Here is a 15,771-nt window from a genome sequence, read left to right as displayed (position 1 = left end):
ATCAAATAAGATCCCACACCACAATTCACCCAGGAATTTAAGGATATTATTAAATCCTTTCCCAAACAACTCAGAAATTTAACCACCTCATCCCCCATGAACCCACCCTAGGGATCTTCTGCATGAGTTCCCAAGATACACAAACAAGGGAATCCAGGCAGACCTATTATATCTGGTCACGGCACTCTTACTCTAAGAACATTAGGGCTCTTAGAAACTATCTTCAAACCACCCACCACTCAAGGGCCAGTTTCCTCCAGGACACATCTGGCTTTCTCCAGAAACTCCATAACATTAATAATCTCCCACAGAACACCATTCTGGTCAACATGGATGTCACATCCTAATACACCAACATCCCTCACAACAACAGAATTGCTGCCTGTCTCAAATATCTGCAGGACGATGGACAACACTCAGATATCCAACCCACAGACGTGGCCAAACTCATCTATTTCATCCTCATCTATAACAATTTTACATTCAACAAGCTTTAGCCAAACCCTGGGAACAGCCAGAAGTACTAGGTTAGCTCTTCATGGGCCACCTCGAGGAAGAACTTCTGGACAAATGCACCACAAAACCAATTATGACCAGTTTCACCAATGGAACTCTTCAGACAACTATACACAAGAAACCCACAGATCACCACACTTCCCTTCATAGATTCAGTAACCACCCCACAAAATCTGCTATCTACAGCCAGAAATTCAGATAACACAGGATACGCTCCAAGGTCAAAGCCCAGGACACACACCTTAATACACTTAAAACTGCCTTCACCAAACAAAGATACTCCACCAGAGAAGTAGTTTGCATTGTGGAATGGACCATCTAAATACTGCGAGAAAACTGCTGACAGCACATCCCTAGTTGTCAACTACCACCACACACTGAAACCCATATGGGGTATCAAACAATTACAATCCATACTTGATAAGGACCATATCCTGAAATAAATCTTTCTGAAACACCCTCTCTTCTGGCCTTCAGACAACCCCCCAACTCATCATCAGAAGCAAGTTCCTCACAGACCAGTACATATCAACTCAAAGTGGCACCAGCCCCGGCCATAAGAGATGCAAAACCTGTAGACATATCTCCACTGCTATGATGTTCAACACCACACCTTTCAAGATCTACAGGTCCTACACATTACTATTACAACATGTGGTCTACCATATCCAGTGCACTAAATGCCACAATAATTTGGTGGGGGAAACGACAATCACTACGCTCTCGAATGAACTCAGAAAAAGAAAAGATAAAAACAACATGTCTCCCATGGGCAAACGCTTTTCACAAAACCTGCACTCCATATCTGACCTTAGTTCTCATCCTCAAAGGAAACCTGCACAACATCTTAAAAGGATGAGCCTGGGAACTTAAATCCAAAATTCTGCTAGACACCAAAAGTCATGGACTTAATAAAGACTGGATTTATGGCTCGTTATAACAATCTGTAACCCACTAACCTTCTCTGTCCTATGACTGCAGAGGTCACTGAACCTTGAATGGTCTCTTGAAACATGTGCTAATGTCTTATCTGTTCCCCCTTGTATTTAGCTGTAACATTCGGAATACCTTTCCCAGACCTGAAGAAGAGTTCTGTGGAGGTCAAAAGCCAACAGAAGTTGATACAATAAAAGATATTACCTCACCTACCTTGCCTCTCAAGAATCAAGAGTGTTTGTGCATTTGGCTATTTTCTAGTACAATGTTTGTTGGCTACTGCTGATGTTTTATTGAAGACAAATTCCCAGTGTAGTGCTTTTGTTTAGCTTTCCTCTGCCACAGTGTAGTCAGATTACATGTTTCTTTGATCTAAAGGCTATCAGTCTGAAATATGTCCTCCATTCCTCTACCAAATTTTTTTTTTTAAAATAAGGGTCTTACCTCTGTCTGCTATTCTTTTCATCAACTGATGTTCTCCCCATTTAACAAGATACTTAAGAATATCTTGTTCACTTGCCTGTAATAAAGAAATTGAACACAATGCATACTCAGATTATTAATGAGTAGTATGGGAACCACTGAACATATAAATATTTCTCAGGCAAAAAATGTAAGAATTAAGTCACCTCACAACAAAAGCATATTCATATTAGCCTTCGTTCTATTATACCATTGTGCTTCATGTAATTTTAGAAAAATTGATATCTACACTATGGGAAAGTCTAGCTTTAAGTTCTGCTATATAACACATTTTCCAAAGCAATACAATTTGCAAAGAATCTGGTGTAATTAATCTAATCTAGAAAGTGATCATTTATTTTAAAAACAAAACAGTAAATCCTCCTCAAACCTGCTAATGCTGTTTTATTTTTTCATTTTGATTTTACCAAGTGTCCTCCCCCACTTCCTTCTCTCTTTTTCAAAATTTTAAAAAATCATTTATTGTTTCTAGAGTTAAAAAAATCTCCATTTTAAAATTCTTTCTACTCAAAGTTCTGGAACTCACCTATGCCACACGCTCTACCCTTTTCTTTTCAACAATCCTGTATATTACTTTTAAAAAATATATAGTTTTCTTAGTATGTCCAGATGCCTCCAATGACAGACATGAATGTGATCTTCAAAAACCAGTCCTGTTTTGTAAGTTTGAGAGAGAAAATTGTGTTTATCTGTGAATTTTCATTCTAAAACGATCCATATCAGACAGTCTTCACAGTGGGCATTTTCTGTCTCAGAAAGAACTCTCCAGAATTATGGCTTCCAAAGTTGAAAAATACTAACTATACAAAAGTTTAAAAGCGCTATTCAACTCCAACCATTTGTAGAAGAGCCCTGACATGAAATTTAGGGATTTCTTGGAAGAACACATTCTTCCCTTTCAAAGTACTTAAGAGAGCAATAGCAAGAAAATACCCTGGATGTATACCAATCTTCCAAAGGCAGGGCCTAGAATGAAAATTCACAAGTAACAGAATTTTACCTCTCTCTGTCCCCTTTCTGTCAGTCTTCACAGTGGAATGCAGAAAGCAGAAAATCATCCCTAGGAAAGGAGTGAGGATTCAATTTGCCCATGTAGTTATGGGCAAAGTGGAACTTATGGGTTACTGGAGCATCCTGTTCTGTAATACCTTTTCTACCAAATGTTGGATCAGCAGAGGTGAGGAGGTTGACTATATAGTGTTTGAGAAAGTGTGGGTGGGAGGCCCCCTCTTACAGGTCTCCTCATAACGTGTCATCTCTTTGCCCGTTAAATTGCTGCTGTTTTCATAGAGTGTATGGTAATGAGAGGAGTTTTATCCAAGGCTCTGAATACCTCTGCTTTATATCTTAATTAATCTGTAAGCTCTGTTCACATCTAACATGAATTTTACTTCCCTAGGATATTTGGATTCATTCAGAAGGAAAATTTCACCACTTATGTGAGGAAGTGGGGAATAGACGCCCAGCTAGTCCACAGAACCACCATGTTTGATAGAACATATAACTGAGATTTCACCGAAGCATGCCAAGCTCTAAAACCCACTGGGAAAGAAGGTGGTGGAGAGGCAAGATAGTTTTAGTGAGAAGAGGAAGGGACCTACAAACGGTGAAGCTGAAAGTTGGTTTTATTAGGACTTGTATTACACAGATCAAGATCATGACAGGAACCTTCATATTGACAGAGGACTGTTAAGATAGGTGTTCCTCAAAAATCTGTTCTGTGATGAGGATAATGATGAGAGGGATGGGTTTCTTACAGTGAAGTATGCCTGCAGTCACTGACATGTCTTTCCAAGAAGCGTTGGCCTTGAGTCCCATGGTGGGGCATCTTGTAAAAACACTAGAATGTCCTTTGCTTCAGCTGACTTTGTCCTGATGTCTCTTTCTTGTAATACCAATATCTAAACCTCAAGTGATACATACATAGATATAATTTGTGAATTTCCACTAAAATGCTAGTAGACTATTAATCATCATTTTAGAACAAGTCACCACAGATCCCCTCTCTCAGCTTCCCAGCTGATGGGTTGGGCAGCACTGGATGCACAGAAAGATTAGATGGTCTAGATAGCATTCCTTCAGTTTTAAGTGTGTCTTGCTTTGCTGGCTGACCTTAACTCCGTTCTTCAAGGTTCTACACCAAGAAAGTGAGTGAACATGGACAAGACATGAGAAAAGCTGCTTCCCCAAGGAGTACTCAAGGTTTTCTGCCTTTTTAGAAACATACCCCATGTGTCTGAAGAATCATCTGCTGGAAATGGAAGAGTGAGCATGATGATCCATAGCATAAAACAGATTATATTCCATGTCTTCTCCTTGGCCACACTGCCCCGCAAAGCCATAGGAGTCCAGACACGTTTCTATATGTGATCTGGGATTTGCACTCACGACCAGATTCTCTGGACTGGACATTAGGTGACTGTTATATAATATTAAGACTGAGTTCACTATGAGATGATAGTATATAAAGATCTTGGTCCAGATCCAGTACTGATTTGCTGCGATTCGTGGCTGGACACAAAGCAAGAATTGTGCTGGGTGTCCACACATAAGACTCACTACCCCAGGTGCGGACTCAGATTTTAGAACGCATGTGCTAACTTTTGGCAAATCAGACAGTATCTTCTATATCTCTTCTGAAATAAAGATGGTATTGGAAAATAAAAGATGTCTCAATTTTGTGAGGGCTGTAACTGGCCCTTCCACTTGTTCATTCAAAGTCATGTTTCTAGAGACTTCATGATGGCTACCGGGCCCTGCATAACATGATGAGAAGCTAGTCAGACAATGGTAGACATAAAACCCTTTCACTTGAAGGAAGGGATGGTCTAGCATTTGTGAATACCCATGCAGAAGTTACGAGTCCAAAAGGAGAGTATACTGTATTGAAAATGCTTGTTGTAGCAGAAGCCATAAAGTATCTTTGGGTGACTCTAACCAATATATAGTCAGTAAATTCCAGGTGGTTTGTTTTCATATTCTGAAATTCTGAGACGATACTTGTGTATTGAGGGATTTCAGTATTTTTATTTGGAATATAGATTTCCTTGTAGACCGGAGACCTGAGATCTAAAATGGGCTGCATGCCATTGTTTTATTTTTTACTGTGAAGAGTTGTGTGACCTTACCAAAATATTTGTCTCTGCATGGAACTGGTGCTATCATTCCTATGTGCAGGAAATGGACTATTGCAACTTGTATCGTTCGATGCTAATGTAGATCTTAATCATGTTGGTTTATTTTAATTTACTTTGGGGAAAAGAATCAACTTGTCTCTAGAGCAGTGAATGAGTTCTACTGCATTATCTCAAGCCCATTTTCTGAGGTGGTCAGGTCACAAATAAGGGCCCATCCTGAAGCACCCCTCAAGGGCCTTGCCCCATACCTATTGAGAGCTGGCTTCACTGTGGCCTGTTCAAGTTCGTTGGTGTGGATCTTGCCCATACGCCAGCTGGGTTCTTTCGGCCTGCTGTCTCCATCTGCCATTTCTGAGGGTGGTAAAGGGAGAAGAGCTGCTGTCCTTCAAACCCTCCTCAGAAAGTCAAAACATTTTTTTTCTTATTTGTTTTGTTTAGCAGTTTTGAGGAAAACCTCAAAGCCACTGAAGAAACAAACACATTTGGTTAAACATCTGAAAGCTCTGTTACAGAGGGAGACCTGGAGACTGCTGTGTCTGCTGCTTGGAGGCAGAGAATTCTGGAGAGTTCTTCTTGAGGTGCAGTTCTAAACCCAGGCTCAGAGAAAAAGATCTGGTCTGCCCTAGATTGCCGTAGGGATTGGGAACACACAATGTAAAGACTGTTTGACATGACAGATTTGTGCTGCCAACTGTAGCCTTGAGGACATGGCCTGGATGGTTTCACTCCTAAAGTTCTTAAATTTTGCCCTGCAGCTATACGCTTTTCCATGAAGAAAAAGATGTTTATGTAGAGAGGTAGACTATTAGCATAACTACTTCAACATATCTCTCAAGTCTCAGAAGCTTACTAACTAGGGCTGGTCAGAAAACAAGAATTCCACTTAATTTTGTTCCATGTCAGAATGAAAACAAGACATTTCAACATTTTTCATAAAAAACCATGAGACACTCCAGAATAGCTAATAGCCTAGTGATTAGGGCACTCACCTCTGATGATGGAGACTCAGATTCAAATCACTGCTCTGACTAATTCAGATAGAGATCTGAACCTGGTTTTTCAACATCTCAGGCAAATGCTCTTACCAGTCAACTATACAATGAGTCTCTCTCTGGTGTTGACTAGAATTTCCATCCTGGACATGAGAAATCATCTAACTGAAACCAATATGTTTCTCCAAAGTCTTGGTTTTGACAAATGGGCATTTTCTGATAAAAATGCTTTAGTCAAAAACCATCCAACCAGCTCTGTTATTCACAAATCACTTATGTGGTGTATTAGGGCCATTACTATCTGCCTATTGTCTATTATTTCTAGGATGCCAAGAGCCAAACTACAAGAACTGGCAGTCTGGGACCATGAGAAAATACCAATAAATCATGATCAAGAAAGAGCTTTTTATCAAGCTTTCCACTAAGATTAGGGTGTTTATGTAGAGAGGTAGGCTATTAGCATAACTGCTTCAACATCTCTCTTAAGCCTCAGAAGTTACTCCAGGCATCTAACAGCATACCACTATGAAACCGTGAGGGGCTTTGGCTTGAATCAGCAGAAGCTGTAAGTGAGAAGGGAAGGAAGGACAGAGTCTGAATGCATTGCTGGCTGAACATCATTACCACAGAATGGCACTTAAGTACTTTGCATTCTAGATTTAGCTCATACATTCAGCGGCACTGCAAACAGAAATGCTTTGAGAGGAAAGAGAAAACTCAAACTGGTGGGCAAATACAAAAAAACAAGGTTACTTACCAGTAACTGATGTTCTTCGAGATGTGTTGCTCATGTCCATTCCACTACAGGTGTGTGCACACCTCCGTGCATGGTTACCCGGAACATTTTCCCCCTTAGCAGATCCCATAGGGCCATCTCCGGCGCCCCCTGGAGCCCCGCGTATATGCCACAGTATATGAGGTGCTGCCGGCCCTATGGCCCCTCAGTACCTTCTTTCTGCCAACTCCAGCAGCAGGGATAGGGTGCGTGTTGTGGAATGGACATGAGCAACACATCTCGAAGAACATCAGTTACTGGTAAGTAACCTTGTTTTCTTCTTCAAGTGCTTGCTCATGTCCATTCCACTATAGGTGACTAACAAGCAATACCTTTGGAGGTGAGTCGGAGTTACCGGTGAGATGCCCTCAGCACTGCTCTGCCAAATCCCGCGTCCTCTCCTGCCTGCTGGACGATGGCATAGTGGGACGTGAAGGTATGCACCGATGACCAGATGGCGGCTTTGCAGATGTCCTGCAGGGGCACTCTCTCCAGGAAGGCTGTAGACGAGGCTTGAGCTCTGGTTGAATGCGCTGTGATGGTTCCTGGAAGCGGCACCCTTGCCTGCTCGTAACAGAACTTGATGCCTGATGTAATCCACGAGATGTGCTGGGTGGAGACAGGTGAGCCTTTCATCCAGTCATCCACTAAGACGAAGAGCTGCGTCGATTTCTGGAACGACTTTGTACACTCGATGTAGAAGGCCAGAGCTCGTCTCACGTCCAACAAGTGCCATCTTCTCTCCTCCGAACCATGAGGTTTGGGAAAAAACATGGGGAGAAAAATATCCTGATTACAATGAAATTGGGAAACCACCTGGGGCAGGAAGGCCGGATGCGGCCTCTACTGAACCTTGTCCTTATAGAACACTGTATAAGGGGGACTCCGAGGTCAAGGCCCTAATCTTGGAAACCCTCCTAGCTGAGGTAATGGCCACTAGGAAGGCTACCTTCCATGAAAGCATGAGCAGAGGGCATGAAGCCATGGGTTCGAAGGGGGGCCCCGTGAGTCCTGAGAGGACAAGGATTTGATCCCAGGGAGGCACTGGGTCATGGACCTGCGGATAAAGCCTCTCCACCCCCTAGAGGAACCTGACCGACATGGGATGGGAGAACAGAGATCTCTCCTCTAGCGGCTGATGGAAGGTCAAAATGGCCACCAGGTGAACCTTCAATGAGGCCAGCGCCAGACCTTGGACCTTTAGCTGGAGCAGGTAGTCCAGGATCGCCTGTATAGGCGAGAGGATGGGCGGGATACCCCGGGACTCTGTGCAACAGGTAAACTGCCTCCACTTAGCCCAATACAAGACCTGTGTAGAAGGTTTTCTGCTGCGAAGCAGGATTTGCTGGACCTGCACCGAGCACGCTTTCTCTCCCTCCATCAGCCACAGAGCCTCCAGGCTGTGAGGTGCAAGGAGTCCAGGTCTGGGTGCAACAGGCGACCATGGTCCTGGGATAGAAGGTCGTATCGCCTCTGGAGCTCCAGGGGTGGGGCGATCGAAAGGTCCAGCAGCATGCTGAACCAGTGCTGCCTCGGCCAGGCTGGAGTGATGAGTATAACGTTCGCCCTGTCCCTCTTTATTTTCAGCAGGACCTTGGGAAGGAGCGGAATGGGCGAGAACTCATACATGAGGGCCCCCGTCCAGTCCATGAGGAACGTGTCAGAAATCGACCCGGTTTCGTGACCCCAGAGCGAGCAGAATCTCGGACTCTTCTTGTTCCAGGCCAACGCAAATAGATCCACTTGGGGAACGCTCCACTTTTGGAAGATCATAGCCGCCACATCTGGGTGTAGCAACCAGTCGTGGCGGGGTAGAAACAACCTGCTGAGGTGATCCGCCTTGTCATTCCTCACTCCCAGAAGGTGAGAGGCCGTCAGGTGGAAATTGTGCCTCACAGCAAGGTCCCACAGATGGATAGCTTCCTTGCAGAGGGCTGAGGAGTGCGCTCCCCCCACCTGTTTATGTAAAACATGGCTGCGGTGTTGTCCGTCAGCACCTGCACCAGCCTGCCTGTCAGGAATTGGAGAAACACCTTGCACGCTAGGCGAATGGCCTCAGCTCCTTCACATTGATGTGCACGCGCCTCTCCTCCCTAGGAGTGCCTAGGCTGGTGCTGATGTGGACTCCTCAACCTACATCCAAAGCATAGGAAATTAGGGTTCCCGACGGGACCAGTTCCTCGAACGGAATCCCCTTTATCACTGCCCGAGGAGTTCACCACCAGTCTAGGGAAGCTAGGATGGGCAGAGGAACTGTGACCACCCAGTCCAGTGGCCATATACTGAGGCTAACCATGCCTGAAGCAGTCTGAGCCTCAGGCGAGCTAGTCTCACTATGTATGTGCAGGCCGCCATGTGGCCTAACAGCTGTAGGCAGTGCCTGGCTGTTGTCGTGGGACATCAGTGCAGCTGGGAGATGATAGAGACCATTGCCTTAAAACGTGGCCGAGGCAGGACGGCTGTGGCCTGGGAAGCGTCCAGGGTAGCCCCAATGAATTCTATGCGTTGCACTGGGACTAATGTGGACTTCTGTTTGTTTATGAGTAGCCCCAGCCTGTGGCACAGGGAGCAAGTGAGGGTCACGCTGTCCTGAACTTGGGACCTGGACCTGCCTCTGATCAGCCAATCGTCTAGGTAAGGAAAAATTTGCACACCTTTTCATCTCAGGTGGGCAGCCACTACTGCCATGCACTTTGTAAACACTCGAGGAGCTGAAGATAGGCCAAAGGGCAGGGCTGTAAACTGGTAGTGGGAGCCAGCCACCATGAAGCGAAGAAAGCGCCTGTGGCTGCGGAGGACAGACATATGAAAGTATGCATCATTGAGATCGAGGGTGGCTTACCAGTCTCCTGGATCCAGGAAAGGGATTATGGAAGCTAGGGAGACCATGCGAAATCTGAGCCATTTGACATATTTGTTTAGACAATGCAGGTCTAATATGGGTCTCAGACTCCCCTTCGCCTTGGGGATGAGGAAGTACCTTGAATAGAACCTCTTCCGCCTTGAGGGACCGTTTCCACTGCTCCCAGACTGAGGAGGGTGTCCACCTCCTGTAAGAGGAGCTGCTCGTGAGAGGGGTCCCTGAAGAGGGACGGAGAGGGAAGGTTGTTGCAGTGGGGGGTGTTAGATGTAAACTGCAGGGCATAGCCCCCCGAGACTATCCCAAGGACCCAAAGGAGTAGAAGGGCCTTAGCCTGTTTAGGAAGGGATGGGACGGATCCAGGAGAGCAGTCGGGGCGCCATCCTTGGGCGCACCATCAAAATTGTCTCCTTTGATTGCCCGACCTCCTGGGGGGGCCCTTGCTGGGGAGCTGAGGATGAGCTAGGGGGCTGATTTCTTCTTCTAAACCCCCTATTTCAATCCCTCTGTCAATAGGGTTGGAAAGGCCTGGGCTGCTGCTGTGCCTGGGGCCGTGACTGACGCCTGGAAAACTGGGGCGTGTAAAGGCCCAGGGAGCGAAGTGTGGCCTTGAAATCCTTCAGACCGTGCAACTTCGCATCAGTCTGGTCTGAGAATAAGACCGATCCATCAAAGGGGAGGTCCTGGATAGACTGTTGTACTTCCTGGGACAGGCCCGAGGACTGCAGCCATGAGCACCTTCGCATACAGATGGCGGAGGCTATTGCCCTGCCCGTGGAGTCAGCCGCATCCCAGGAGGTCTGGAGTGCTGCTCTAGCTACTGCGGTTCCCTCCTCTACAATAGTGTTAAAGTCTGCGGCCTGGTCCTGGGGCAGGGCCTCAGCGAACCGTCTAAGGGAGTCCCACAGGTTGAAATTATACCTGCCCAAGAGAGCATGCTGGTTGGCAATCCTAAACTGAAGGCTTGCCGTGGAATAAATCTTTCTCCCAAAGAAGTCCAGCTTCTTATTGTCCTTGTTCTTGGGAGTCAACCCTGGCTGACTCTGCCTATCCCACTGGTTCACAGCGTCTACTACCAGGGTTCCCCGGGGCGGGATGTGTGAACAAATACTCAAACCCCTTGGCCAGAACGTAGTATTTCTTCTCAGCCGTCTTTGATGTCGGGGCGACCAAGGAAGGGGTTTGCCACACAGCCTTCACAATCTTAAGGACCTCTTCATGGACTGGGAGGGCCACTTGAGCTGGGGCAGCCACCGCCAGCACATTAAAGAGGCTACCTGTGGCCTCTTTTAGCTCCTCCACCTCCAGCCCCAAGTTGGAGGCAACCCTCTTGAGCAGCTCCTGATGTGCCCTGAAATCATCCAGTGGCACAGAGTGGTCCTGGGAGACTGTCTCGTCAGGTGAGGAAGAGGAGGACTGCAGTGGTGCAGCTTGCGGGTGTACCCCCTCCTGGCGAAGGGTTGTACCCGCTGAGGTTCCCTCCGGAGGACGAAGAGGACTGCCTCTGTCACCATGAGCGGTGCCGAAGAGCGGGGTTGCGCTCCGAAGAGCTAGAGGTACCGGAGTGTCATCTCGGTACCGACGATTTCCGAAGCTGCTTGCCTTGCGGCTCTATGGAAGCCTTCAGTGACCAAGGTCGGCACCGTCCTGAACTCCTCGGTACCAAGCCAGACTCCAGCGACTGGGTTCTGTGCCATGAACTCTGCGGTGCCGGCTATTCCTCTGACGACCGGGTTCCATGCCGCCTTGGTGCAGGCGAACTCATCGGTGCCAGGTCCTCTAGTGGGAACTGGGTTCTGCACCGTCTGGGTACGGGAGAACTCCTTGATGCCAGGGATCTGGAATGGGAGTTGTCCAAGCACCGCCTGGCAGACCCCAACCGGTGCCACCTCCTGGCTTGCGCTGCCTCCAGTGCTGGGGATCCAGTGCCGAGAGGGAGACTCCATGTCCCATGCCGGTGCAGGTTGGCTCAATGACACCGACCTGAAGCAACTACTAGGGGAGCGGCTCTGCTCTACTCTCAGAGACCGTCCGGTGGGAGATCTTCCTCCCCGTACCAGGGATCTCCTCCGCCATTCAGGGGGACCCAACGTGGGTTTCCCCCATGACACCAGCCCCTTTTCCCTTGGTGGGGGGAAGGAGGGGGCTCTTGCCGCCTGAAAAGCCTCCGGTGTCGATGGTGTCGGCAGGGGTACTCTCCCACTGCCAGGAGTCGGGGGAGACTCCCTGACCAGAGAAAGAGTCTTGACGGATCGAGTTTGGTACATCTCTGTACTCAACCTTGCCCATACCAACGGCGCAGGGGAGTATCCGTGCTCCATGCGCTGCTGCTTCTTCTTCAGTACCGGTGATGTTGCACGGTGCCGAGTCAAGGGCGGTGCCGACGGTGAACTCTGTACCAAAGCCACACTCGGTACCGAGGCGGAGCGGGTCGGCTCGGACGCCAGGAGGAGCGCTGCCTCCATCAACAGGGCTTTCAACCGGATTTCTCTGTCCTTTTGAATCCTCGGTTTGAAAGCCCTGCAGATTTTGCACTTGTCCTTTCTGTGGGTTTCCCCCAGGCATTTAAGCACAATTGTGGGGGTCACTGAGTGGGAAGGCCATCCTGCAGGAGGCACACGGCTTGAAGCCCAGCGACCGGGGCATGGTGTGGCCGCGCGAAGTCCCAGTAGGGACTGCCTTATCTCTGACTACACTTAAAAACACTTAACAACTACTTAACTAACTAAAACTAAACTCAGAATACAAAACAAGTCCAAACAAGGAATAGTACTTGCTGTGAGCAAGGCTAGTTCTAGCAACCATCACGGAAAGAAAGAACTGAGGGGGCGTAGGGCCAGCAGTGCCTCATAAACCACGACATGTGTGCGGGGCTCCAGAGCCAGCCCTACAGGATCTGCTAAGGGGAAAGAAGTTCCAGTAACCATGCACAGAGGTGTGCACCCACCTATAATGGAATGGACATGAGCAAGCACTCGAAGAACTAAAGATTAGTCTGAGTAACTAATCTCAGCTGTTTAAAAAGGTGATCTGGAAAGGAAAGAGATGTGTGCTTATGCCACTTATGACAATTTTTTTCTGCTTGTTGAAAGAAGTTCATAGTTCAATAGAAGTTCATAGCTTTCCAGGCTATGTAGAACCTGATAATTGCAAAATTACTGAAATGACCACATCACAGGAGTTGAAGAGTGAAAGTAGAGATTTTTAGTAAGACTCTTCAAACCAATTTTTTTTGGTTAGTTTTTGTTAACATTTAATTTAAATGACTAATGAACATTACAGAGAAAGGCCACGTTAAAGTTCCAACACTTCTTCCCCTTCAAGTAAGCTGTGAGAGCTAACAATATACATCCTCATGGAACATCGGTATTATCATTACTGATATTTCTAAGGTAAAAAATAAGTAGTATGTTTAACACAAACCAAAATAACCCTTTCACACACTTTATACATCAAAAGCAGCAAAAATGAGACTATGCAATTTCTATAAAAACCTAAACAGGCAAGGCAATAGTTAAACCTAGAAGTGTTTCACAAAGTAATTCACAGATGTTTCTGGACTTTCTGTACTTTCAAGCAATAATTTATACAGCCAGCCTGGGTCAGGTTACAAGTCAAGAAAACAGAGTACTTTCCTTAATCACTTCCTCTACTTTGATTTTTGTGTATATGTGTGAGTGAAAAAGAGAAAAAGTTTTATACTGTGCACACAAATGCACAAGAATATTAATATCTATTCTTCCCATTTGGGAAAATTTAAGATTTTATTCACTCTGAATGCTTCTGCTAAATGTATAATATGGCTTCAAAACATAATTAGCTACATTTTGAATAAGAGATTAAACATTTACCTGTAAATAGTCAGACTGGATAGCAGTCAGCAGGTGGTCCTTGCTCAGTTCATAAAAGACATCTGAAGTCATAACTTGAGTAAACTCCTCACAGAGGAAATGCAATGCTTGACGGTGTACCCACTTGGAGCCATATGGCTGGGAACTCCACTTGAGAATGGCAATTAAAGTGTCTAGTGAGATGCTCTCAGCAATAATATCCTCACAGCCTACAAAAACAAAACAAAGCAGCAACACTACTAGAGGCAGTTTAATACTTAAGGAGAACAACATGTACCTAAATCTGTACTTTAGGTGTTATATGGCTCCCACCACTGCAAAAATCTAAATAAAAGTAGGACAGCCCCGTGGACAAAGATTAGAAAGGGTCAAATTATTGAGTTCTGAGCCCATTTAAAAACATTTATAACTGTTTCAGCATGATGTATGCAATCATTCAAATTTAATCTTAAAGCCAAACAGAACTAGAGTTTTGTTCATCTGCTTGTATGCTCTAATAGAAAGAGGTTATCTGTAACTGGAGGGTCTTCGAGATGTGTGGTCCCTATTTGTATTCCACTAAGGGTTATGCCCATGTGCCATGTACCCAGAGCTGGAGCTTTTTAAAAGTAGTAGCGTCCGTTGGTCTGCACGTGTGCCCTTGTTTTACCTCATGGTATCGACTGAGGCAATAAAAGGCGGGGTGGACTGTGACCTCAGTTCCTTCTCCACTGCAAATCTACCAGATCCGCAGCAGAGGGGAAGGAGAGCAGTTTTGGCATACCAAGAGGGACCACACATCTCAAAGAACCTCCAGTTACAGGTAAGTAACCTCCTCTTCTTTGAGTGATGGTCCCTATTGTATTCCACTGAGGGTGACTGACAAGCAGTATCTAATCAGGAGGAAGATGATGGAACCATGAAACAGAGGACAGACGCACCAAATGAGGCATCTGTTGCAGAGTCATGTGCAGTGCATAATGGGAGGAAAAGGTATGCACTGAATTCTATGTGGCTGCCCTACATATGTCCATGAGTGGCATGTCATGGAGCATGGTCGTAAGTTGATGCTTGTGCTCTTGTGGAGTGGGCTCATATTCCATGGGGTGTAGGCACACTCAATACTCGGTAGCAAAGCTTGATGCACGCCTAAACCCATTTATGAGATCCTCTGGATGGAAATGGCCTGGCACTTAATCTTGTCCATGACAGCAATGAACATTCTAGAAGACTTCCTGAATGACTTCATCCTCTGCTGGTAGAAGGCCAGGGCCCTATGGAAATCAAGGGAGTGAAGGCCTCATTCCTCTGCTGAGACGTGTGGCTTCGGAAAGAAGGCAGGTAAGTGTATGGACTGCTTGAGGTGAAAACAGGAGACCACCTTTGGCAGAAACATGGGATGTAAGCATAGGGAAACCTTATCCTTATGGAACGTGTTGAAAGAGGGTGAGCCATCATGGCCCTCAGTTTGCCAAATTTTCTTGCGGAGAAGATAGCTATCAGGAAGGTGACCTTCATGGAGAGGAGAGAGAGGAAGCAGAAGGCTAGAGGTTTGAAGGGCATCTTCCTAAGTGCCATGAGGACATGGGTAAGGTCCCACTATAGAGTGATGGGTTGGAATAGGGGGGAAATAAGTTTGCACAAGGCTTTTTCAGAACCTGACAGTCAATAGGTGAGTGAAAACCAACTGTCCTTCCACAGAGAGGTGGAAATCACTAATGGCCATGACACACACCTTCATGGAGTTGAGAGCTTTCAGACACAGGAGGTAATCCAGGAGGAGAGGAATGCCTATGGCCTAAGGAACCAGAATCCTCTGCTGGGCCCAGGAGGTGAAATGTTTCCACTTGGCTTGGTAGGATTGCCTCATGGACTCTTCCTGCTACTCAAGAAGACGTCTTACACTGCCAATGAGCACTCCCACGCTAGTGAACATGTCCATCAAAAAAACAGGCTCACAGCTGAAGCATCTGCAGGTGTCTGATTCTTCTGCTGTGTTGAGTCAGGAGTTCCAGGAACGTCAGCAGCGTTAGTGGCGGATGTCTGAACGTGCAGAGAAGGAGGAAAACCAGAACAGGCAAGGCCAGAATGGAGTGATCAGAAAGACCATCGCACTCTCCCGTCGAATCTTCTGTCGCTCTCTCCCAGACATGGGGCAGGAATGGTAGGAGAGGGAAGGCATAATTGCTCCAATGTGATTGGTCGAGGACCAGGGTATTACCCTGGGAGCAGGCTCTGAACC

General features: G+C 46.4%; 1 protein-coding gene across 3 annotated transcripts in view; it reads right to left on the bottom strand.

Annotated features, from left to right (window-relative positions):
* Positions 1 to 15,771, bottom strand: part of BTBD7 (BTB domain containing 7) — a 113,140-nt gene that overhangs the window by 23,161 nt on the left and 74,208 nt on the right. For 2 of the 3 annotated variants that reach the window (XM_067547042.1, XM_067547043.1), the window contains exons 4-5: positions 13,551 to 13,759; positions 1,897 to 1,972 (exon numbers count right to left, since the gene is read on the bottom strand). In XM_067547042.1, the coding sequence (XP_067403143.1) occupies positions 1,897 to 1,972; positions 13,551 to 13,759 (285 nt within the window). Of the gene's footprint in view, positions 1 to 1,896; positions 1,973 to 12,988; positions 13,087 to 13,550; positions 13,760 to 15,771 lie in introns of those variants that run through there. The other variant, XM_067547046.1, reaches the window with a different exon arrangement.

Source organism: Emydura macquarii, unplaced genomic scaffold, assembly GCF_026122565.2.
Source record: "Emydura macquarii macquarii isolate MOO-44397 ecotype Brisbane River unplaced genomic scaffold, CSIRO-AGI_Emac_v2 contig_1229, whole genome shotgun sequence".
NCBI classification, from domain to species: domain Eukaryota; kingdom Metazoa; phylum Chordata; order Testudines; family Chelidae; genus Emydura; species Emydura macquarii.
This window is presented reverse-complemented; position numbering and strand designations above follow the sequence as displayed.